At 38.7% G+C, this 27015-nt stretch overlaps 1 protein-coding gene across 3 annotated transcripts in view; it reads left to right on the top strand.

The window, feature by feature from the left end:
• Positions 1–27015, top strand: part of LOC126253000 (protein wings apart-like) — a 96472-nt gene that overhangs the window by 53623 nt on the left and 15834 nt on the right. For all 3 annotated transcript variants that reach the window (XM_049954039.1, XM_049954059.1, XM_049954050.1), the window contains exons 9-10: positions 64–163; positions 11998–12180. In XM_049954039.1, the coding sequence (XP_049809996.1) occupies positions 64–163; positions 11998–12180 (283 nt within the window). The remainder of the gene's footprint in view (positions 1–63; positions 164–11997; positions 12181–27015) is intronic.

Below are 27015 nucleotides of genomic sequence, written 5' to 3'. Positions count from 1 at the left end.
TAGGCGTTGTCATAGAATGTTAATTTTAATTTACTGACAAAGTAACATGCTATTTTATTGCAGTCTCTTCTTTTCCTAACCAATTTGGTGGAACATAATACTGAGAACAGAAAAATTCTTTTTGAAGCAAGAGCCCCTGCTGGACCAGATAATGTTTTTCACTGTAAGTATCAGTTGAATTCTAAGACAACAAACAGAAAGTTTGTAAAAGATGTGATAGTATCTTATATCTTCACAGTAAATTAGTTATTATTGATTGTAATGAATATTAGAAATTGCTGTTCAGTTACTGCAGGCAAAAAATATTGCTCAACTCCTAACATGGAATGTAACTGTTTGTGTCCTCCAGCTTCCTTTTTTTTAATATCTGAAGTTTTTCTTGTACCATGAGTAATTTTGGACAACGTTCTGTTCATTGGAAAAAAGCAAAAGTTGCAGGGCAAGCAAGAGAGACGCTTGGGAATAAACACTACTGTCTGCAAAATTTGAGGGTTGCAGTCTGAGTTGCATTTTTAATTTTTTATATTGACACACAGATTTGATCCTTCAGGGAGTTCCCTTTCCAAATACTCTGGGACATTTCATGTCATTCTCTATTTGGTCACCCAGCCTGAAGAGTGTCTGGTAGGTAATGAGTTATCTGATGTGGGTCTCTCTCTCACCTCCCCCCCCCCCCCCCCCCCCCCCCCCAGATACACATGCAAATAAATGTTATTTGTGTCTGAGTATTCTGTTAGCCTAGAACATTTTATATAATGAAAGAAAATTTGAAATTTATAAAAAACCACATTCTACAAGAAACAAAAAGACAAAGAACAACATGTGAAACTATTTAGATTCTGCACTTTTGAATATAAATGGAAACTCATTGAAATCCGCCTTTCAAAGTTAATTTCTTCAGTAAAAGGTTTGGGTGTATGCGGGAACAGTCATTCTGCTTTGACTAACACTGTTGGTGGTGTTGTGGTTCTTATAAATATGCTTCACCAAGTTCTATATGCAGTTGCTTTGGTTTGACTTAAGACAACAGAGCCACACTTATTTCTAGTTTTGATTATTTGTGTCTGACTGAGGGCACAGGGCCACTCATGAACTGAACATTACATTCATCTTGGTATCTGTATGTGTGCACGCAAGTATGACACCATAAAGCATCACTTTGGCTTACCAAGCTCTGTCAAAATTCATTTACAACCACCAATACATTCTATCAAAAGTTAATGCTGACTGAGATTTCCGATGCTGTTACACGATGTTTATAGTCTATACGTGATTACCAATGCATATTTAATATGGTTCTCAAATGAAACATTAAATTTGGATTGTGTACACTGCAGTGAAATGACCTGTTGCTTCTCCTCAGCATACTTTTTGTAGCACTGTCCTATATTTTTCTGTTTTAGAATAAAGTGCACGCTGTGTAACAAATAGATACAATATTTGAAAACACAAATTTAAAAGTGATTTATATTTCTATAAGTGCAAAGAGATGATGATATGCCCAAAAACCCCACAGCTATGTAAACAACACAGCCAACCTACTTCTCCCCCCACCCCCTCGCCTCTCTGTTTCTTCCATAAAATGTCATTACTACTTGTTCTTTTTCTTTCCTCTTCGTTTCATCAATTAGTTCAGGCCGTTTTTTCCTTTCCTCTCCTGTTTTTAACTGTATTGTGATTAGTAGTTTGAGTTTTTTGTTGCTTGAAATATTCTAATTAATCTTCTTCTGTCCTACTTTCTTTGTCATTTTCTTAAAAGCATCTCACTATTTTTTTGATGTTTTGTTCCCACCCTTTGCTCTTTGGCCCTGTAGTTAACACATGCACAACTTTACATTTTTCTGCCCACTACACTTACTGTTTCTAACAAAAGCTCTTTGCTGTCTTCCTGGTTTCATTTGAAATAAGAATAACTGTGTCTGCAGATTCAAGACAATCATTGTTCTGTGATATATCTTATTTCCCATAGATTTATTTGAAACTACTTCCATTTTTAATTTCTTATTTTTTATCTTATGGTAGAAACTATTTTAAAAAATGAAAATGTTGGTCAGTAAATTATAAGTATTACAGAGGGTCCGAGCAGATGACACCTTTGGACAATGTCAGGAATTGTCTGGAAGCGCTCATGACACTAAGAAAACATGAGTTCAGTGAATCATTTATTGTGACAACTTTACGAAGGGTGATGCACTGTTGGCTGTATTGCCTCCTGCCCTGGTCACGGACAGAATCTCAGTGTCGAACGCTGCGCCAGTGCATGCGCCTGCATCTAGCGAGACGACGTTCCTCTTGTGCCGATACAGATGTTTAGCCCATCCTGGTACAGCATGGATAGCTGCTACTGGCTGAGAGAGTGTATTCGTGCCCACTCCATACCTTTTCTTCCCTGGACCACCACATCCGTGGTGTGGTAGGCAGCAGGTGTTGAATCCAGTACTGCTAGGCTGGTTGTCATCTTCCGTCCCACACTCAGAGAGTACAGCACCTGGTACTGCGCTGCTGGTAGTTAATCAGCTCTCCCAACAGTAGTGGTTGGTGTGACACAGCTTGAAGTTTGTCAGTGGAGTTCAGCTCTGTGGCATTCCACAGCTGGCTGGTACTGCACTGGTTGATCTTAGACAAGACTTGCTAAAACAACATGGTCATGGAATGGAACGTCATTGACACGGACTCCATTGTTCCCATTGACCTGAACCATGCTATCTTACTTGGAGCTGGGTTCCAGTATTTAAAGAGCTCTCCTTAGTTCTTTGACATTCGGTTACTAGTGATGACCACATGTGACCTCATTATTCTGCTGCTGTTGCCTTAACTCTCTCTTAGTAGCTTGTTAAATTGGTCTATGAATGTTTTCCCTAGCCATGGCTATTGCTTCTTGCGGCATTCTGTCGTACGAACTAGTGTGCGTGTTATTTTGCTTAGTCACTGTCCTTTTCAGTTTTCCTGCTATGTATGTATGCTCTCTCTCACTCAGCCACTGCAGAGTTGCAGACTGTGCTGCCTGTCTGTCTTGCATTACTGTGCTTCCTGGTCCGCCACTTGTCATGGCATAACCAGCCTATTTTACGTCAAGGTGGTTGAACTCTGTTACATAATTTATAACTTGGAACCCATATTACTCTGTGCTGTAGCAGTATTTACTGACATGTTATGAATTTCATTAGTGATTACACCTGTAAAATTCTACAGTTAATCTTGGAAAAAACATAGTAGAAACTAAAACATGCACTGAGTATAAAAGATATTGAACTCCATGTGGCAAACTCATGATCTGCAACGTATAAAGTGCGCTATTAAGAATAATAGCGAATTGATTAAACATTAGGTACCATTATTCCAAATGGAGCAAGTTTTTCCTCCCTTAAATTACTAATTTTTATATAAACATCCCCATTAACCAGTCAGCTGATATGTGGAAAAAAATACTTCCACACAAAATATTCTAGATGGGACAATAATAAAACTCATTGAGATCTTAATGTAAATACTTTCTTTCAACTATTTTTCATTTCACAATGCAAATACATTCAAAGAGAAGTAAGTATGCAGGACCAAAAAATTAGTCACCATCTGGAGGTATCACACTAATACTGTTTAACATTGCCTCTAACCTTGATAATGACCTGTTAGATGAGGAAGTATGTCCACATATTTCTCCAGGCATGCCTACCCAGCTGAAGCCACGCATTGATATTCAGATCCTACAGAGCTACCGAATTCTGGGACTGCTCTGTATCACACGCTACTGCAGATAGTGCAGATACTTTCTTTGAGGTTGGAATTGGATGATTTAGTGGGCCATTCAAGATGCAATAGGGTGCTAAGTGTTAGTCAAACCAAGAACAAATGTATACAGCCCTGTGAACATGGCTGTTATCACCTTGGAAGTCAATAATGTCTACAATTTACTAATAATGAAGATGAAAGAGAAAGATCAGTGTTATGTTTAGGTATCCTGCATACTTGGTTCGCTAGACAAACAATCAAACAACTCGTATTAATGAGTTTTATTACAAAAGGCTGTTACAGTTACTTAACTTTGATGTGAGTCACATGCAAAGGGGCGACATGTAAAATAATCAGTTTTCTTCAGAATAGACAAACACAAGTCTGTGCCACATAGAGATTCCTAACAAAGTGGCTAACATTGAAGCTGCTGCTATCGAAGTGTGCTGCCACCAGTCGGCCGTGGTGCTTATGTCTTCTTTACATAGGGGCCGCTGCTGTCACGTTGTCATCCTGGACGGAGGTTGGTCATTGTGCGATTGGCTGACTTCTTCTCACAGCCATCTCTTCTCTACCATTCCTGACTGCCATGCCAGTGCTTGACTTTATGCTGTAACATACAGAGCCGCCCTCCCCAAAGTTATCGGCCGAGGTTGTATATAGACCTTGACAGTGGGGAGCGGGGACCTCAGACTTCCGGTTATACCACGCCATCTGGCCTTTGCTCTGGTGGAAACATCCCCCAGAAAACAACCAGAAGGCTAGGCGTCCACATCCTGAGGCCCATATCAAGATTTAGAAGGCGTTGGCTGCTGCAGCATGGGTGTGTCCAGCTCCCTCGGTAGGACAAGAGGAGGCAAACGCTCCGTCTCCATGGGGTTGTCCCATGGTGTCGTGATGACACCCTCTGGTGGCTGTTGTGGTCGCACTGTCCTCAGGATCCGTGAATCTGGGGGAAGAGGTACAGAAGGATCATCGTGCACATGTCGGGGGCGAATTTGATCATAATGTTGACCCTGCAATCCGTCTAGGCATGAAATGCTACACATACATGCACCAAGTCGACGAAGGATCTCGTCTCGCACCCACTGTCTGCTGCTGCTAAAAATCTTGAAAAACAATATCATGCAGTGCAAAGCAATACTTGCGGCATTCCTTCGGCGCCGGATGCTGAGGAGGGTGGAGCAGTGTCTGATGGCGGCGGCCATGAAGCAATTCCGCTGGTGATGGTCCACCTCGTGGATGCGAACAATAGGAGGTGAGAAACAGGTGCAGTTCTTGATCCCTGGTGTGTGTGGTGTGAAGTTTGTCCTTCTGCTGCTGAAGATTCTGATAAAATGTTCTGCTTTGCAATTTGACTGTTAATGGAACAGTGCACTAGTTAGATGCTGTGAGCTATTGCATTCACAGAATGTTTCAAATTTATTTGACGTGAACTGAGGGCCATTGTCCAACACTATGACTTCAGGCAGACCTTCAAGGCAAAATATAGAGGACAACGCTTGGACTGTGCTATGTGACATTGTTGAGTTCATTGGCATAGCAAAAGGAAACTTGTTATAAGAGTCTATCACAATCAGCTAACATATGTTCGTAAAAGGTCCCACAAAGTTTATGTGCACATGTTGCCATGGTGATTGCGACTAAGGCAAAGTAGAGAATTTTTGTGGTGGAGCGGTTGATTTTCCACACATTCGTGACACTGTGACAACACGCTAACTGTTTCGTACGAACAGTCCCCCAGTGTCCTTGGTGAAGTAACTGCAACACTTTCTTTTTGCAAAGCTTTGGGGATTAACACACGTGACTTTCCACTCTCATTTTGAACAAGAATCACACCTTTCTGTATAGCGAGGCCATGCCAGCGTGCAAAGTATCAGCGAACTAAAGAGTGCTTTATGCTATGCAATGAGCGAGGCCAAGATGTGCAAATGTACGGTACTAAAAAATTCAAATCTGAATCAGCTTCCGTGGCCTTTGCAATTTTCCTATAGTTCAGAGGAAAGGACTGAAGAAATTCAGAATTGTGAGCATCGATGTGACAACAAGATGCAGCAGATGCGTCAAAGTTTGAATCAGGGCCAATCGGAAGATGTGGAAGTACATCCGAATTACCATGTTGAGCTGTCGGACGATACACAACCTCGTACTGGTATTGAGACTACAAAGCCCCCCTTTGCAATTTTTGGGCAGTTCGTACAGGAGCTGGATTCATTGGATGAAACAAGGACTGCAATGGCTTGTGACCCATTACTAAGAAGAAATTTCTGCCGTGGAAATAATGGTAGAATTTGTTGACATCATAGACAATAGCCAATGCCTCTTTCTCTACTTATCAATCGTTACACTGAGGTTTAGACAACACTTTTGATGCAGAAGCAATAGGCCTGTCTTTATCACCAAATCTGAGCGAAAGCACTGCACTGATTCCATACGATGAAGCGTCAATTTGCAACACATCTCGTTTGTCAGGATCAAAGTGAACCAAGCATCAATCACAGAGCAATGCATCTTTAAATTTTTGAAAAGTTTCCACTCATCTGTCCAAACAAAGGGGACTTCCTTGGGACACATGTGATGCAATGAACCTGCGATTTGTGCAGCATTCGGTATGAACCGAATATAATAGTTCATTTTCCCTGAAACTGACTGCAATTCTGTGACATTGCAAGGAACTGGCAGGTCATGTATGGCTAACAAATGTGACTGAAGAGTATGTACATCTTGACTGTTTATGACGTGACCAAGATATTGCAATTCAATTTTTAAAAAATCACACATGTCTACTCTGCATTGGAGCCCTGCGTCAGATAACGCACGAAAAAAAGCATGCAAATTTGCAATGTGTTCTTGAGCTGTACGACCTGCTATGAAAATATCGTCCAAATAGTTTGAACAGTTTGGTGCTTGGGCAGTCAGCTGTTCCAAAGACCATTAGGAAATGGCAAGTGCGGAAGCACTGCCAAAAGGCAAATGCAAATATTTAAACAAGCTCAAATGAGTGTTCACAACACACACGGTTTGAGATTCTTCATCTAGTGGTATTTGAAGATATTCGTCGTGCAAATCAATTTTTGAAAAGTAGATACCAGCACCTAACCTGTCCATGAGATCCTCTGGGTGTGACAACGGGTAAGTATCAATCACAGTTTGTGGGTTGGCTGCAGACTTGAAGTCAACACAGAGGCAAATGCGTTTGGGGAGCAAAACCAGTGGACTTGCCCATTGACTAGCTTTTATGGGTGCAGTAACTCTGCTATCTTGCAATTCTTTAAGTTCAGCAGCCACTTTGTCCCATAATGCAATGGGAACAGTTATGACCCAGCAAAATTGCAGCTGAGTGTTGTCTTTCATAGTAATATGTGCAACAAAATTGTTAGCCTTGCCTTCAGAAAACAGTTCATTGAATTCTTTCAGCAAGCTAGCTACACTGTCTTTAGCTCAGTGAGAACACGTAATCCTGAATTGAATTTGAAAGCCAAACAAATCAAATAAATCAAGGCCAAATATGTTCTCACAGTCGCGTGATTGTAGCACAGTGAAAGTCACAGTTCGCATTTGCGAACGATACATGGCAGGCAAATACGCTTTCTGAGAATGGGAATGTCTTGTCCATTATGAGTCGACTGGTGTGTGCTAGTTTTAGACAGGCGTGGGGAGCCTAATAGTTCATATGTGTTACGATTCAGCATTGTAACAGACACACCCATGTCTAACTTAAATTACACACATTTTCCCCTAAGATGCAAATAAACAAAAAATTTGTTGGACTGGTGTAGCACTGAAAAAACTGTTTGCTTACTAGTTTTGCTAATTCCTGCAGCAGGTTTTGAATACCCTGCTTTGATTACATGGGCCTGTGACAAGATTTTTGTGAGTGGAGAGAATTCTTATGTTTGTTCTGTTGCAAACATACAGATTGTACGTGACCTTTCTTTCCAAAAGCGTAACACTGTGCTTGCCTTGACTGGAAATTCTGGCATTTGTGCCGGGAATAGCACCGAGGGCAGGACTTAATTCTATTCACCGATGTAGCTGCCTGTTGAGAGAACAGTTAAAGTGGCTTGGTGCTGTTGCTGCCTACTGAGCCAGTCATGAGCAAGGGATGACTCAATGTGACAAATTGGTGGCTGCTCAGATTTATCAGTCGCTACGGCACCTGAATCATACCAATCGAGAATTTGCACTGTGTGATGAAATGATGGATCTGACTGTTTCAAAATCTGTTCTCTAAGGTTGACATCAGTTACATTCTACACAATCGCATAACGCATCATAACATCTGAATATAAAGCACCATAAGTGCATTTGAATTTGCATTTCCTCGTCATACTCTGCATATGTTACACACTCATGATAAGTTTGTTCTGACCTTTTGTTGCAATGAAAAAATTGGTACCTAGCTGCCACCACATTCACTTGTTGGTCATGGTAGTCAGTTAGAGAACTTACAACCTGATCATAGGAAAGTTCATTGGAGTGGTGGTAGGGAACAATTTTTGAATGAGATGAAAGGGCACTTCCTACCGTCGACAAAAAGTAATGTAGTTTCACAGTACCTGACACTTTGTGAATCAATTATGTGGGCTTCATACTGTTGCAACCACTCGAGCCATTTCTCTTTGTTTTCACTAAACTGGCGAAAAGGCCATATGGCACTCGGAGCTACAGTTGTTGCATGTTGCACTGCGTTAGTTGCTTGGTTGGCAAGTAACTGCTGTACCGTGTTTGGAAGGGTTGCAATCTGTTGCGTCTGAAACTGAAACGTCTGTTTTAGCTGTGTTGCACGTATTGCTTGCAGCTGAGGCGTCTGAGTCCTGGGGGAGGGGGGGTTGCTAATTTTGGAATAGGCAAATGCAAGAAACAGGAAGTGCAAGCAGTAAAAATAAGCACGCAAGTAAAGAAAATTTCTGCAACACCCAGCTGAAAATACTGAATAGAGAAAACACTATAAGAGACACTGTTAAAACATGTAAACACATCCCTGCAAAGAAAAGATGAGCACAATTAAGGCACCAGCAAAACAAAAAGCCCACAACAAAAAACAGTCACAATCTATGGCAGTGTGGCTCTGTTAAGAAGTTGTCACTATGATATTTGTTCACCTCGTCACCATTGTTGTGTTTAGGTATCCTGCATACTCGTTTCACTAGGCAAACACTCAAACAACTTGTATTAATGTGTTTTATTACAAAAGGAAATGACAATTACTTAACTTTGATATGTGTCGCAAACAAAGGGCGACATGCAAAATAATCAGTCATCTTTAGAATAGACAAACACAAGTCTGTGCCATATAGAGATTCCTAACAAAGTGGCTAACAGTGAAGCTGCTATCGAAGTGTGCATGGCACTTATGTCCTCTTCACATAGGGGCCGCTGCTGTTGTGTTGTCATTCTAGAGGTGGTGGTCGGTCATTGTGCAATTGGCTGAGTTACTCTCACAGCCGTCTCTTCTCTATAATTCCCGACTGGCATGCTGGCACTCGACTTTATGCCATAACAGTCAGCATTTGATCACCAGTGATGTTGGAAGAAATGTCATGGTTAATGTTCACCTGAGTGAGTGAGTGGTCTGAACTTATGATGCACAAAACATCACATAACCACTTCCGGCCTGAACTGTACCCTCCCCACACTGCATATTACATGGGCCCTTCAGTGCACCAACACCTTGTTTCAGTTGCAAAGAGGCAGAATTGCAGCTTGTTGGCTGCTCTACTTGCATTCTGTCAGCTGCAGCCCAGTGTCTGTGTTGTTTGGTCCTTTGAAGATGTGAAGCTTTATGTGCTGCTGTGATCAATGGCCATTTGTAAAAAAATCATCATAAAAAGTTGACAGATAGAGCAAGGAAAATCTGCGAACCAGAGCTGCTTGATGCAGAATTAAAACATCTCACCAGTGCATTGTTCAAGAATGGTCATTTTTTTCACCAAGGGAAAAAGAGCATTAAGACTGTGTAGAAATCGTAGCAATGCTCAAGTGCCAGTGAAATAGAAAATTTTCCTGTATTTGACTAAGGAAGTTACTGACTGGATAGGTAAAATCGTGAAAAACTGTAACATTTCGGTAATCTAAAAAACCATCCGGAATATCCTAGATCACATAATATCGGTCAAGGATGCTCGCCAACTGCATGGAAAAGCAAGAATTTATATGATACCATGTAGTTGTGGATACCTGCGTGCTGTTGGCTGCTCCTGTACTGTGCCTGCTTCCATGGAACCCGCTCACTGATTGGCTGCTGTCATACTGTGGCCATGAAACCCAAGCGCTGATTGGCTGTAGCATCACTGCACTGTAAATTGCTGTGTTCACACTTCACTGTCAAATTTCATGAGTTCTAGTTTATTGTGCCCACATATAATACCACATTTGACCACGTTCCCTGCTTTCTTTATTCGTTGATCGTTCTCGGTGTCAACTTACTGCGTTGCTACACTGGCTGAAAAATGGGGTGTGAAAGAACAACGCTTACTGCTTTAAATGATGTAGCTGACAGATTCACAGTTGTGTTTCACAGTCTTTAACTTTCACTGTTATAACCCCCCAATAATACACAGTTACATGTGGCCGGTGCGCTATTGTTTAAACTTTCCATAAGCCTCATTAGTAGTTTTAAGGCGAAAATCGACATACTGCTACAATAGTTTACTGTTGAATATCTATGAGCAATAAAAATATAACCACATAATTCACATTTCTTTTGGAATAATCAGGTACATATGGAACAGACACTGTCATTGTTTTTACATACAGCCTAAATGTGTTACACTTATTTCACAGTGAAGTTGAAGCATTGTTGTTGTTCTAACCACCACGTTTCTCATCTGAAATTCGACCGTGGACTGACTGTCTCGTGACCAAAAGTCGGGTCCTCACAATAATAGGGGCCGAAATTACACATTGTTCGAAGTTTAATTTATAGAAATTACAATTAAAACTTAACTTTTAAATTAACTGAATACATTGAAAAATTGGTTCTTTTTAACAGTTTCTTCTACTACAAGCGTTTAGCCTAATTATTTGTTTAAATCATGAAATTAACAAATATTGTTACACAAACAATATTTTTGACAAAACTGTTAATTACTTTGGAATTAATTAAGGGTTGGCTTTGCTAACATGTTTTTGAAGAGAGCCAAATAGATAGTTTAAGATTAGCATTTCGTCTTCCAAATGTTAATAATTAGTACAGATTTATATTTGTTTATAAGTCAGCAATAGAATTGTACAGATTTATATTAGTTTATAAGTCAACAATAGAATTTAAGTTGCGAAAAAACTGAGGGCCGATCTTTCTCTTGTATGAAAATGCAGATTATATTCATGTATGTTAATGGTAAATAATTCAAAAATGAAAAAACGAGTTTAAGGAGACAGATGGCAAGACAAGAGAGGAAGTAAAAATATCCCAGCTTGCTTCATCACAGTGCCTCTCCTGCACCAAGTCAGCCTGTTTGACGTCTTACCCCTCTTAATGTGAAATCCATTTGACCATGGCACAACAGCTGGGCCATTTTATTAATTGCAGTGGCCATTTGTGAGGTACCTCACTCCGGATATTCAAGGTATGCAGTTGTCTTTGCAGTGTTTCCCCAGAAACTTGTTGAGATGGACTTGCATCCAGTGATAGCAGCAATTCCCGTCATGGTTAAAAACAGTTGTGATTGTCAAAGTGTGACATGTCTCTGATCCATGCTAGTTAAGATGCTTTTTGACCACTATGTTACACTGCTGCAATCGCTATGCCATTCCTTGTAGATAAGTTGGACATTCCACATTATACACTTATAAGTCAGGCAGCTACATTCACAGTGTGGTCATTGACGCATCCAAACATGATAGCTTGTTTCTGACATTATGTCACACGTCCACATTGATCCATCTTACTGCACTGATTCCATACCCCTGATTGGCTCATATGCCATGATTTACACCAGCAGTGGAGGGTCACCAGGTACCACTTCTATACTGCTCCACAGTGACCACTGTCTTTGAAGGAGGGTAGGGACTAATATTTCGTGTGGTTAACTTATCGTCATTGGGGTGCAAATTAGCAAGTGTGATACTGAATATTGTTATCAGTGACTTAGAGACTAAATTTTTAATGAAATACCACAAATAACAAACCAATGAGGAGAAAACTGATATGTATTACATAAGAAAATTTAAGAAGTATACAACATAAAATTATCTTTCAGTGCTTAATGACTTAAAGTAAAATAAGGCCTTTCTCTGTGTGCTAATGTGGTGTATAACTTCCAGATAACACCAAAAGTGCCGTGGAAGCACTAGTAACATTCTTCTACCAGCAAGAACAACAAGCACGTGTTGAAGAGGGTAAGACTGATGCCATTTTGGATGGAAAGAAAGATGCTGAAGTTCAGGATGAAGCTGCACAGGCACCTAAAACACAAGAAGAGTTTATTGAAGAAACTGTAGCAAAATGTAAGTGACATTTTTGTTTTGAAATAATTATTTTTGTGATAAATGTGAAGCATTTCAGATTTTGTTATATTAAACAATGAAAAATCCAGGATGGTATAATGATAGTATTATAAAAAGGATAGGTTGCTACTCACCATATAGTGGAGATGTTGGGTCGCAGATAGGTACAACAGGAAGACTGTTAAACACATAAGCTTTCGGCCAAAAGGCCTTCTTCGAATTAGACAACAAACACACACATACACACACACAAACGCAGCTCTCACACACATGATCACTGTCTCTGGCTGCCGAGGCAGTCACACACGCTCGTGCAAATGTAACTCACGCACACATGGTCACTGTCTCTGAGAGAATGGTTGTGTGTGTGTGTGTGTGTGTGTGTGTGTGTGTGTGTTGTTTAATACGAAAGAAGGTCTTTTGGCCAAAAGCTTTCTTGCTGTATAGTCTTTTTGTTGTGCCTATCTGCATCCCGACATCTCTGCTATACGCTGAATAACAATCTATCCTTTTCATAAGATTTTGTTATCTGTTGTGTATTTGCATCTGTATTGTTGGTGCATATTGGATACATTATTTTTATAACATGGCTTGGTTATATGTAATGTTAGAAAGCCAAAGATTCATGATTCACCTCTATCTACCTTTGTTAAATATACAATTTTGTTTTACTAAACTGAACCTTGAAGTTGATCATTCATTTGGAATTTTAAGGAGAAAAGATATAATTTAATTCATTTTCATCATCTTCATCATCAATATTTTGACTGTTTGACAGCTCTCTATCTTCACCTATTAGAAACTAATTTCTTCATTTCTCCATAAAGACTCTTGTATTATGTATAGCTTTTGAAAATGCCATTCACAGTCTCCCTTGGGATATCTTCCCTTGCAATGTTCCTTCTAGAACATTTGCAAGGAACTGGTTGTGTCATATTGGGAGACAAATCCTCATGTGCTTGTGTCTTCTTTGTTTTGTTGTTCTTCTAAATGGCCTTTCTTCATCAGTTCTTGTGGGTGGTTTTATCTATCCATTCTATCTTTTACAGGTCTCCAGCAAATTACTTCAAATGCTTAGAGAGATTTCATTTCATTTTCGCAGTTGTAACTTGTAAGATTCTTTGGAGATTTCTTTCATCGGGAGCTGTCACACCCATGTCATCCATAAACCTTAGCATTGGTATTCTTTCTTCTCCATTTATTCTGATACCTCTAAAGTATTCTTTGCATTCATTTACTGCATGTTCTATGTACAAGGATAATCCCAAAAGTAAGGACTCCTATTTTTTTTATAAGTACAGAACTCTGTTTGTGTGGCAGTTGGTCACACTGTTACGAAGAGTGCTTCACGCACTGATTGTAAACATGCGCACACCACACTGAGGTGCTCAGTCTTGGCTTGGCAGCCGTTGAGAATGGAGCTCCCATTGGATGTTACCAACAAGTGCGAATTATGCGCAGTTACTCACTTTTTGAACACAAAGGGCACTGCGCCGATTGAAATCCATTGCCAATTGACGGAAATGTATGGTGAGTCATGCATGAATGTCAAAAATGTTGGACTCGAAATTCACGACGAACAAAGGAGTGGGAGACTGTCAATTTCTGAGGCAACAGTGTTGAAGGTTGAGCAAAGCATGCATGAAGATCAGCGGATCACCCTGGATGATCTCTGCACGTTGGTTCCTGAGGTTTCCCAAAGCACCACTCACAGAATTTTAATGGAAACATTGAACTACCGGAAGGTGTGCGCATGATGGGTGTCACGCATGCTGAGTGAGGACCACATGTGGCAACGAGTTGATGCTTCCCGCACATTTCTTCACCGCCTTTCAGCCGAACAGGACAACTTTCTGTACTCAATTGCATGGGTGACAAAATCTGGCCATACCACTTTACATCTGAGACCAAGCAAGAATCACACCAGTGGTGGCATCCTTCTTCGCCAAAGTCGTGGAAATTCAAACAAACACAGTCTGCCGGTAAAGTCTTGACAACAGTTTTCTGGGATCGGAAAGGGGTATTGTTGGCCAACTTTATGCCCGCTGGGACCACAATTAATGCTGACAGGTACTGTGAAACTCTGAAAAAACTCAAACGGGCAATTCAGAATCGGAGAAGAGAATGTTGAGCAAGGGCATACACATTCTCCATGACAACGCTCGCCCACACATTGCTTGGCAAACTGTTGCTCTCATGCAACAATTTCAGTGGAACATAATCACCCTCCCACCCACTCACCCACCCACCCTATAGTCCTGACTTGGCGCCCTAGGTTAAAAGAACATTTGGCCGGAAAGCGATTCAGCTCCGACGACGAGGTGAAAGAAGAGGTTCATAACTTTCTGAACAGCATGGCAGCGAGCTCATATGACTTGGACATAACAAAAACTGCCACAGCATCTACAAAAATGCATCAACAGAAATGGTGATTTTGGCGAAAAATAGCTAAATGTTCAAGCTATAAACTGATGTAAACTATTATAGAAATAAATAGGTCTATGTACTTACAAAAAAAAAATAGGAGACCTTACTTTTGGGATTACCCTTGTATGTTGAATAGAGATCTAATGCTTTTAAGAATTCTGGCTTCTTTTTTGTATTTATTGTCTTTACAACTGTTGTTTGTCTTGGTGTAGTTATTTATTATTCTGCGTCTGCAGTCTAGTTTAATCATTTCTAGAATTACCATTAGTTTGTTCTAGGTGACAGTGCCAAATGTTTTCCTGAGGTTTATGTAAGCTATGTAATTTTTTTCTATTGACCCTAAAGCTTTCTTCAGCTGTACTGCAAAAAGGTGTAGGATAGCTTCTCTGTGCATCTGCTTTCTCAGGAGCTAAATTGGCTTGAGTTTTTTTTCTTAATGTTTCTGTGTATTATTCTTTTTAATATTTTTGATGTGTGAGCTAGTATGCTAAAACTCGTGATCTTCACATGTGACTGCTTTTTTGTTCTTTGAAACTATTATCATGAAACTTTTCTGAAAGGCTTCTCGGATAATGCCAGTTTTAGGTATATTATTGATGAAGACAGGTATCACATGCTTAATTTCTGGTTTTAATGCTTTTAAGTATCTCACCTGGAGGTTATCAATACCACTAGCCTTCTTTTCAACTCTTCAATATATTCTTTCCATCTGTTCACTACATCCTCAGTTTCTAAAAGAATCCTTCCCCCCTTGGAGCATGTTGAATTACTGAATTGTTTTCTTTTTCCAGAATGATTTCTTACCTGATTGTGATCCTTTCCTATGTTACATTTTTTGTAATTTTCATTTCTTTTGCCAGATATGGCTTTCAGCTATTCTTCTTTAGCTCTTTTTTGCTTGATTAAGTTTCTTAGTCTATTGTATTGTGATTCATTTTCCCCTTGCACTTTCTTATTTGTTCAATTAATGCAGTCATGTGAGCATTTAGCCTCGGTTTACTGGGCTACTTTTGAGAGAGACCAATTGTGTCCTTTGCTGCTGTTTTGGTGCATTTTTTAGATTTTTCCAACTCAGGTGTTTGTTGTATGACCTTCCTTCGGTTTTAACTTCACCAAATTTCTATAGTTTTCTTGAGTACTCAACATTCTTAATTTATCTGTTGCCGTTTTCTCAGGTTTTACCTTGAACTTTGAACTTTTTTTAATTGTAGTTTGTGCTACATTGCAACTAAGTTACAGTTGCTGAATATATCAGCTCCAGAATAAGATTCATTTTGTTACATGTGGTTTCCTTGTTCCTTTCTGATCATAATGTAAAATTATTTGACCATAATATAAGCAATTTTATGTCACCTGTTATCAAGAGAAAGAAAACTGGTGTTCTACGGATCGGAGCGTGGAATGTCAGATCCCTTAATTGGGCAGGTAGGTTAGAAAATTTAAAAAGGGAAATGGGTAGGTTAAAAGTTAGATGTAGTGGGAATTAGTGAAGTTCGGTGGCAGGAGGAACAAGACTTCTGGTCAGGTGAATACAAGGTTATAAAATCAAATAGGGGTAATGCAGGAGTAGGTTTAATAATGAATAGGAAAATAGGAATTCGGGGAAGCTACTGCAAACAGCATAGTGAATGCATTATTGTGGCCAAGATAAGTACGAAGCCCACACCTACCACAGTAGTACAAGTTTATATGCCAACTAGCTCAGGAGATGATGAAGAGATTGATGAAATGTATGATGAGATAAAAGAAATTATTCAGATAATGAAGGGAGACAAAAATTTAATAGTCATGGGTGACTGGAATTCGATAGTAGGGAAAGGAAGAGGAGGAAACATAGTAGGTGAATATGGAATGGGAGGAAGGAATGAAAGAGGAAGCTGCCTGGTAGAATTTTGTACAGAGCATAACTTAATCATAGTTAACACTTGGTTCAAGAATCATAAAAGGAGGTTGTATACATGGAAGAAGCCTGGCAATACTCGAAGGTCTCAGATAGATTATATAAGGGTAAGACAGAGATTCAGGAACCAGGTTTTAAATTGTAGGACATTTCCAGGGGCAGATGTGGTCTCTGACCATAATCTATTGGTTATGAACTGTAGATTGAAACTAAAGAAGTTGCAAAAAGGTGGGAATTTAAGGAGATGGGACCTGGATAAACTGACTAAACCAGAGGTTGTAGAGAGCTTCAGGAAGAGCATTAGCTAACGATTGACAACAATGGGGGAAAGAAATACAGTAGAAGAAGAATGGGTAGCTTTGAGAGATGAAATAATGAAAGTAGCAGAGGATCAAGTAGGTAAAAAGACAAGGGATAGTAGAAATCCTTAGGTAACAGAAGATATATTGCAGTTAATTGATGAAAGGAGAAAATATAAAAATGCAGTAAATGAAGCGAGCAAAAAGGAATACAAAGGTAACAGAAGATATATTGCAGTTAATTGATGAAAGGAGAAAATTTAAAAATGCAGTAAATGAAGCGAGCAAAAAGGAATACAAAGTCTCAAAAATGAGATCGACAGGAAGTGCAAAATGGCTTAGCAGGGATAGCTAGAGGACAAATGTAAGGATGTAGAGGCACATATCAGCAGGGGAAAGATAGATACTGCCTACAGGAAAATTAAAGAGACCTTTGGAGAAAAGAGAACCACTTGCATGAATATCAAGAGCTCAGATGGAAACCCAGTTCTAAGCAAAGAAGGGAAAGCAGAAAGGTGGAAGGAGTATGTAGAGGGTCTATACAAGGGCGATGTACTTGAGGACAATATTATGGAAATGGAAGAGGATGTAAATGAAGATGAAATGGGAGATAAGATACTGCGTGAAGAGTTCGACAGAGCACTGAAAGACCTGAGTCGAAACAAGGCCCCGGAAGTAGACAACATTCCATTAGAACTACTGACAGCCTTGGGAGAGCCAGGCCTAAGAAAACTCTACCATCTGGTGAACAAGATGTATGAGACAGGCGAAATACCCTCAGACTTCAAGAAGAACATAATAATTCCAATCCCAAAGAAAACAGGTGTTGACAGATGTGAAAATTACTGAACTATCAGTTTAATAAGCCACGGCTGCAAAATACTAACACGAATTCTTTACAGATGAATGCAAAAACTGGTAGAAGCCGACCTCGGGGAAGATCAGTTTGAATTCCGTAGAAATGTTGGAACACGTGAGGCAATACTGACACTATGACTTATCTTAGAAAATAGATTAAGGAAAGGCAAACCTACGTTTCTCGCATTTGTAGACTTAGAGAAAGCTTTTGATAATGTTGACTGGAATACTTTCTTTCAAATTCTGAAGGTGGCAGAGGCAAAATACAGGGAGCGAAAGGCTATTTACAATTTGTACAGAAACCAGATGGCAGTTATAAGAGTCGAGGGGCATGAAAGGGAAGCAGTGGTTGGGAAGGGAGTGAGACAGGGTTGTAACCTATCCCCGATGTTATTCAATCTGTATATTGAGCAAGCAGTAAAGGAAACAAAAGAAAAATTCGGAGTAGGTATTAAAATCCATGAAGAAGAAATAAAAAGTTTGAGGTTCGCCGATGACATTGTAATTCTGTCAGAGACGGCAAAGGACTTGGAAGAGCAGTTGAACGGAAAGGATAGTGTCTTGAAAGGAGAGTATAAGATGAACATCAACCAAAGCAAAACGAGGATAATGGAATGTAGTCGAATTAAGTCGGGTGATGCTGAGGGAATTAGATTAGGAAATTTGACACTTAAAGTAGTAAATGAGTTTTGCTACTTGGGGATCAAAATAACTGATGATGGTCGAACTAGAGAAGATATAAAATGTAGACTGGCAATGGCAAGGAAAGCGTTTCTGAAGAAGAGAAATTTGTTAACATTTGAGTGTAGATTTAAGTGTCAGGAAGTCGTTTCTGAAAGTATTTGTATGGAGTGTAGCCATGTATGAAAGTGAAACGTGGACGATAAATAGATTGGACAAGAAGAGAATAGAATCTCTTGAAATCTGGTGCTACAGAAGAATGCTGAAGATTAGATGGGTAGATCACATAACTAATGAGGAAGTATTGAATAGAATTGGAGAGAAGAGAAATTTGGGGCGGATCTTGTCTAGAAGAAGGGATTGGTTTGTAGGGCATATTCTGAGGCATCAAGGGATCATCAATTTAGTATCGGAGGGCAGCGTGGAGGGTAAAAATCGTAGAGGGAGACCAAGAGATGAATACACTAAACAGATTCAGAAGGATGTAGGTTGTAGCAAGTACTGGGAGATGAAGAAGCTTGCACAGGATAGAGTAGCATGGAGAGCTGGATCAAACCAGTGTCAGGACTGAAGACTACATCAACAACATGTCACCTGTATCACTTTGTTTTATCCATATATATCATCATCTTGTGTGGTTATGAAATAATGTATTTGTGATCACCAACTCTTTTTCTGTGCAAAAGTCAGTAAGTCCGTGCCCTCCTTTATTTCTAGTTGCTAATTCATACCTACCTGTCACTTCAGCTTTTTGTATGTCTTCTGTCACAGCATTCTAGTTACCCATAATAATAAGAGTCTCCACATGTGTGTCTAGCACATAGTGCGGATTTCCCCAAGTTGTTCTTATACTTCTTCCATTTCATCATCACTATGTCAATATGTTGGCATATATACTACGTTGACAGCTAAATCTACTGATTCAGCTAACAGAGTGTCATTGATATTACAGTCACAGGATCTACATTTTTTTTTTGTTTTGTTAAGTGCACAATTTTACATTTCTGAACATTTAAAACAAATTACCAGTCTTTGCGCCACTTTGAAATCTTATCAGTCTGGCTTAATATTTATGCAGCTTCTTGCAGATAGAACTTCATTATATATAACTGCATCATCCGCAAAATGCCTGAGGTTTCTATTGATACTGTCTGCTGCAAGGTCATTAAAATAAAATGTGAACAGCAAGGGTCCCAACACACTTCCCTACAGCATACCTGAGACAACGTCTACATCTGACAATAACTTTCTATTCAAAGTAACTTGCTGCGTCCTCCCTATCATGAAATCCTCAGTCCGGTCAAAAATTTTGCTTGATACCCCATATGATTGTACTTTTGACAATAAGTGTAGATGTGACACTGATTTTTTTTATTATTATTTTTTAAAAAAAGAAGTCAAGGAATACTGCATCTACTTGACTGCCTTAATCCAAAGCTTTCAGTATGTCATGTAAGAAAAGTGAGAGTTGGGTTTCACGTGATCGAAGTTTCCAGAATCTGCGCTGGTAGTGTTGGCATGAAGGAGGTCACTCTGTTAGATATACCTCATTATCTTTGGTCTCACAATATGTTCTAAGAATTAACAACAAATCAGGTATATTGGATGGTAGTTTTGTGGATCAATTCTTATACCCTTTTTGTCAATGAGTGTGAGCTGTGCTTTCTTCCAACTGTTGAACACAGTTTTTTGTTCAAGAGATCTATGACAGATTATAGTTAGAAGAGAGGCTTCTGCCCCACATGCTTATTTAAAGGTTTGGTCACATGGGCACTCCTCGATTTAGTGCAGATACTCTCATCTTGACCACCATTCATAATTTTCATAATAATTTCATATAAATACTTATGATAAAACAGATGAAAACCTTTGCAGTCATTTTGAAATCTCTTAACAAACTCACTTGTATGTTATTTGAACAATTGTAAACAAATCTCAAACACACAAATTGCCACTTTTGGCACTAAAGTCAAAACACTAACTCCACGTATTTCATATGTCACAGCTACAATTCAATACATGTCAAAAGTTATTGGACTATTAAGGAAGAAAACTCGTGATGATATGATCATTTGTGTGTCTGTGGAGGAGTTCATAGTTATGGCACTGTTTATGTGAACAAACTAAATTGTTTATTATATTTTATAGTTGTATAATTACAAAAATAATCTGATCATTATATTGCAGGTATTATCCTCTTTCATCTGGTGTATCACAAGTGTGACTTTCATGGTGGATCCAGTTGTTACAATTTACCATAATCAGTTTTGTAATAATGTTTATAGTTTTTTAACTGGTAAAGCTTCAGGCATGGATCTGTGTTTAATGAGCTCGTCCCATTGCCACAGTTCCAAAACTGTCATTGGGTATTCCTCTAGCATGCTTGTAACAAGTATTAATAAGTTTTCATTAAGACCATGTTAGTGGCTACATTTCAAGTCACAGGTCCCTCCATATTAGCTTGTCTCAAGACCATACTGCTGGAACAAACCTCTGTTTCTGCCCAGAAAAATCCCAGTGAGCATTCGGGCTCGTGGCTTACTAGCTGCCTTTACTTCCACTTAGCTCTCCTGTCACAGTCCATCTGACAGCTTGCCGCCCCAATTCACATTGGTCCACAGCCGACATGTCAGATTCATTCTGTCCTGTGACAGTCAAACCATCTGCTTGTAAGTCACATACCTCAACTTCATATACATTACTCACCTGCTGTGTGATATATGAAGTACCACCATATCTCACTGTTCACATAATGTCAAGTAATACCAGTTTTTCCAGATACTTAACTAAGCCAAAACTCGTGTAATAATTTTGTGAGTGGTAAGTCAATTAGCATGAGCATTAGCACCAGCAAACGTACACACATGTTAACTTAAATGTAATTGATGTATCTTTACCTAGACATGCTAGTAATAATTTGATAATCAAGTCTTAGAATGAGATAGTAACCAAACTGATTTTATGTGAAATAAATGCCCATGTTAGTGTTTTTTGTACATGCAGCACCCAAGATTAGAATATATTGTCATTTTCACTTTTTTTTTCCTTCTTCATGCATACACACATCCACAGCTGTTCCTGTAGTTGCATCAGGTTGGTGCAACTGGATTCTTTTGTCCAAGACAGTCATAGTGCAGTTGTACACCTTCCACACTCGTCAGTATACAGCCAGCAGTGCCGTGCCACCCACCGCGAGCCAAGCCTTATCCTATCAAAGTGTTCAAACAAAAATCCCAGTGATTGAGCGCTCAGTGATTCGTACCATGACTCCTCAGTGATCAAACTAGAGAAACCCTTCCCTCGTTCACCGTGTGTCCTCTGTGTTTAAATCTCAAGTGAGACTACCAAGTCAACAATAAATACATACTAAAACTGCTGGATATTCCCCTGATAATAAACAAATCATTTTAAATTTTGAGAAAACTCATTTGTATCCCACAAGTTACCTGTGATCTAATTGACAAAATAAATGATTTCCATGATTCTAAATCTGAACATTACATTTACATACTGACACAAGAGAGAACAATCAAACACTGTGCTAGACATCGCATTACTCACCTCACCCCCATGCTTCAGACTTAATCCCCACGAGTTATTTCCCATACCATAGTTGTATACACCTCTCTCTTCTCCTCTGACAATAGTAATATCATATGTATACACATATACCAAAAACAAATCACATTAAATGTCCCTATCTGCTCATGAACAGTAAAGTTCCTATAATCCTTATTTAAATGAAACTTCTGCCTTCAATTCCAACAGTATCAGTTGTTTAAATCAGGTTACACAACACATCCAGAGACACATCTAACATTGAGAAACTCACAGAATTACTTATAACTATACAACTAGGTAAATGTACACTTTATACACTTGAGCACATTGCATTCTCTTCATTCCCTTCTCTTCCTCGACACCTCTTATACTCATTATTTGGCACTCTTTCTTAGACTCAGTTTCTTCCTCACACTCTTCCTCAACGATTGGTAGCTGGGACAAGGCACCTGCCACATTGTTGTATGTCCCTTTTATATACGCAATACGATATCTAAATTGCTGCAGAAACATGGTCCATTTAATTAATCAGTTGTTCAGCAGTTATTCTTGGAGGCAGCTTAAAGCATTATGGTCAGTAAAAACTACAAGCTCTCTGCCATCCTAAATTTTTGGAAGCCAAATACCACAGCCAGTAACTTCTTTTCTGATATTCCATACATTAGTTCATACTTAGACAGCGTCCAGCTTGTGAATGCTATAGTTCTCTTCTGTATCTTTCCATCTGTCATTTTCTCCTGGAAAACTGCAGGTGCAATGCAGAAAGGCAGTGACATGTCCGGATAGTATAATACTTTACTATTAACTAAGCTGCTCTTGGTAGCTTCAAATTCCTTATCACACTTAGCAGACCAACTCCATTTAACACTATTTTTGAAATAACCTTCATAGATTTGGTGAATTCATACTGTAATCACTGATGAATTTTCGATAAAGTGTATATAGCTCAATAAATGACTTCAGTTGCTTCCTATTTGTTGTTCTCCTGCACTCAGCTATAGCCTTTAGGTAGTATAACCTCAGAAGTTAACAGATGATGTAAGAATGACAATCCTTCCTGCAAAAATTCACATTTATTCAGGTTAAGAGTCATTCCTCCTTTATATATAGCTTTGAACACCACCTCTAGTATTTGGCAATGTCTCTGCCATCAGCTGCTGTTTATCAATACGTCATTAACATACAAAGTAAGTTTTCCCAAGAACTCATATCTAAGAACATGATTTAATTTAGCCACACCAACACAGCCACTGATATATGTAATCTAAATGGAACCATTCTAAACATAAATGTTCTCCCTTCAAATAAAACTGCAATATACTTCCTGCTGTCTTCAGCTAACTTCACCTGCCAGAAACCATGATTAAATCTACATTAGACATGACCTGTATATTGTTAAAATTTTTCAAAAGTTCATTCATGTTCTCAGTTGGTCATTGTCTTTTACAATTATTTTGTTCAGTCTCTTTGCATCTGACATAATTCTCAAAGAACCACCTTTCTTTTTTACTTTAACAGTCGGGTTACTATACTCATTCTTGCCCAACTCAATAATCTTCCAATGTAGCATTTTCTTTGTTCTGGCTCTTACTGCTTCCTTGCCTGCCACAGCAATAATGAAATGTTTAATACTAATTACTTCAGGGGGCATTACCTTTAAATGATATTTAAAATTAACTACTTTCCCAGGCTTATCTCAAAACACGCCTTTATATTTACTCAATAGTTCCTTGACCTGTGAGCTTTGATCCTTTGAAAGATGTTTGATCTCTTTATAACTTATTGGCTCCAGAGAATATGGCCCCCAACTATGCTTGTTCTTCCTTTTTAGGCGAATCATCACATTACTTCTTTTCAGTTCATTTTTAAATTTAACTCTTTTTATGCTACCTCCATCATTCAATTCCAAAACTTTGTGCGTTACAATAATATTGCGTCCATACTTACTAATAAAATTCATCCCGAGAATAATGTACATAGCAAGGTCAGGCCCCACAAAGCAGTCTATATCAAAATACTGTTCCTTAATCTTAAAATGTTATAAAATTTTCATCTTTACTGGCTTGCTACATCCCCCAGTTGCAGTCTTTATTTTAACCCTAGTTGCAGTCAACTCCACCTAATATCTGCTTCTTATCTGTTGCCAGAACAATTCAGATACAACAGACACATTAGAGCCAGAATCTAATAGTGCAATACTTTCTACATTTCCCACTTTGAAATTAATATTTGGTTATATTTTTTCAGTAACTACCCTCTTTAATTCAGTCTCTTCCAACAGATCTGTTTCAATTCCGTCCATGCTCTCTCTATCGATTGTATGATAAGTCTTATACATACTCCCATAAACAAACCCTTAACAACTTCCTGTACATCCTGTTCACTCCTTCAATTTTCCTTGCCACTTTAAATTTTAAATTATCCCATTTCTCAGGAATTAATATTTTATGGATCTTATCATGAGATACCAAGTAATTAACATCATACTCGGCTTTCTCTTTTCCCACCCAATCACTATTAATATTGTTATTTAGAACCACCTGACAACATTCCGTAACAACATTTGTCTGAGCTGCTTCCCTAGGACATTTTCATTACTTCAGTCAGCCTCAACTTCACTCACTAACTCATCATTACCTCACACAACATTATTAGGTGCACCCACTGGTGCAGCCACAGCATTTTCATATACATCATTACCTACTGCGTAACCATGTGCAGCCACTGGTACAGACATATCAGTATTATCACTAACAGCGCATACTCCACTTTGAGCTGGCTCACATACATTAATATCTGAAGAACTTCATCATTACTCACCTACATGTCCACTAACATTACCCAATATTTTCGTTATTATTTGCTTTGCTCTTCATTCCCACATGGACACCTATTTCTAGTTCTGGCAGAGTCACTGCCTCTGTTTCAAAATTGCCTATAATCTTCATTGAAATTAAACCCACCATATTTTCTTCATTATCTTCTAGGTCAACCATTTTATTTCTGGCAAACAATTCCCCAACATAATAGCAAGAATCAGCATTGTTACATTTGTTCATATTGCATGTGTTATTGATATTATTCCTCCTGTTCCAATTACTGTAGTCATTAAACCCTTCTCGCATATTTTCATTACCTATTATTGTATCCATATTGTATAAAGCTATTTCTCTTCCGTGTTTCTCATTAGTTCTCTTCCCTATTGTAACCTTGTCTGGTCCTATTCTTTGCATATCCATTAGCCCCGCTGTGGACCTTGAGTGAGGCTCCCTTCAATTTTCCAACTGTCTGCCTTGAAGACTTGCACCCTGTACACTCTCATATCTTGACCCTAGCCATACTTCCTCTTTCCTTTGTTCAAAATTATCTCGTCTTTCATCATAATTCCCATTATCTCCCTGCTGCCTGTCGTTCCAATTCCTACTACTATTATTATGTCCACTCCTGTCATTTCTCCCCCCATTTTTATGATTTTTATTGAAAATATTATTGTAATTACCTCTGGCATGTTTTCAGTTACTATCCCTCTGCTCAACAAATTTTGATCTGTAATGTAGAGCCTTATCCATGTTTTCTGTGAAATCTAGAAATGCTTCTACAGAATCAGCAGGGCTCTGGATTAGTTATTGTAGAGATTTCTGTAAGAACCTCTGCTGTCCTATCCAAATGTATTAATTGATTTAATTCTGTTGCACATAATTTCCTCATGCTCTCTTTGCCACTCTTATATCCTGTCCCATTCAGAAATTCATTTTGTAACCTTACTTGTGTAACTCACCCCAGTATTTATTTAAGAACATAATTTCAAAAGTCCTGAAATCGACGAATTGCTGTACTTGCTGGTTACCTCATGTCTGCACTCCCCCTTGTAATTGCCTCTTTATGAATTTAATTTTAACCATCTCACTCATGCAACAGAATTATCTTTACATACAGCTAAGAAGTCCACTGCATGGTACTTACTCCTCCACTGAATGGTTTTGTACACAATCCTTGCCCCATGGAATGTCCCATCATTAAATTCCCTAGCCCAGCTGTTACATTACGTATTGATTCCTTCAATTCATTTATCTTTTTCTCTCTTTTACTTACTTCCCTTACAGCTTTTCACCTATACTTTTACAACAATGCCATCATTCACTGATTTTCACTCTGCATTTGTTCCTATTTCATAATTTATACATTTCTTTTCTTGTGCCTCCATTAGTTTCACAAGATGATCTTCCACAGTTTCCACTTTGGCTGCCAATCCCTTTCCTACCTCATCAACTTTTTAATTAACTCTCTTGACCATTTTAACTGTATTTTCAACTTTATTTGTAATCTCATTGAATTTACTATCTAGCTGATCAAATTTTGCACTCACTACACATATCAGCAAGCTCCGATTCCATTTCCTCCAATTGTGAATTTATATTTCCAGTTATTTCAGTTTTTATACTCCCAATTTTATGCTTCAAACAATGGACTGTAACAATATTAGGAAAAGGAAACTTGCTACTTACCATATAGCAGAGATGCCCGCGCTGTTCAACCCACCCTGTGTTGAATATTTCTCGGCTGAATACAACTCGTGCAGGGACAGCGTGAATTTTTGGCAACTTTGAGCTGTAATATCCCGGGCAAAAGGTTTTGTAAAAAAATAAAATTTGGCCATCTTGTACAACTTTATGCGTTCTCTTAAGAATAATAATGAAAAGAATTTTACAAGCCATATTGAGCCAGAAAATTGTAGGTAAATCGGCCAAAAAAATAGGTGCCCAAAAAAATTTCAAAGTTTGGCTTCTTGCATCTCCTGAACTAACGCTATGACGAATGTGAAACTTGGCATGTAGTAACCTACCAACACAAGGTTCTTAAATAAATTTTCATTTCCATAGCACTTTTCAGTACTGAATTAATCAAGCGCAAAATTGAAGATTTAGTAAAAACATCAAAAATGCAGTATTTTCATTCTGATTTTGCTAAAAAAAACTATGCTCTGTAAAACGTACCAAGCTGTACAACTGGAACGAAAGTTAGGTGCGAAAATCAGGCCCGAAAACAATGTAAACTTTGGGTTAGCATATCTAATAGTATGAACACATTATGGGTTGCGGTTGGGTTGTT

This window comes from Schistocerca nitens, chromosome 1, assembly GCF_023898315.1.
Source record: "Schistocerca nitens isolate TAMUIC-IGC-003100 chromosome 1, iqSchNite1.1, whole genome shotgun sequence".
NCBI classification, from domain to species: domain Eukaryota; kingdom Metazoa; phylum Arthropoda; class Insecta; order Orthoptera; family Acrididae; genus Schistocerca; species Schistocerca nitens.
The sequence above is the reverse complement of the archived record's forward strand: the minus strand, read 5'-3'. Positions and strand labels throughout refer to the sequence as shown.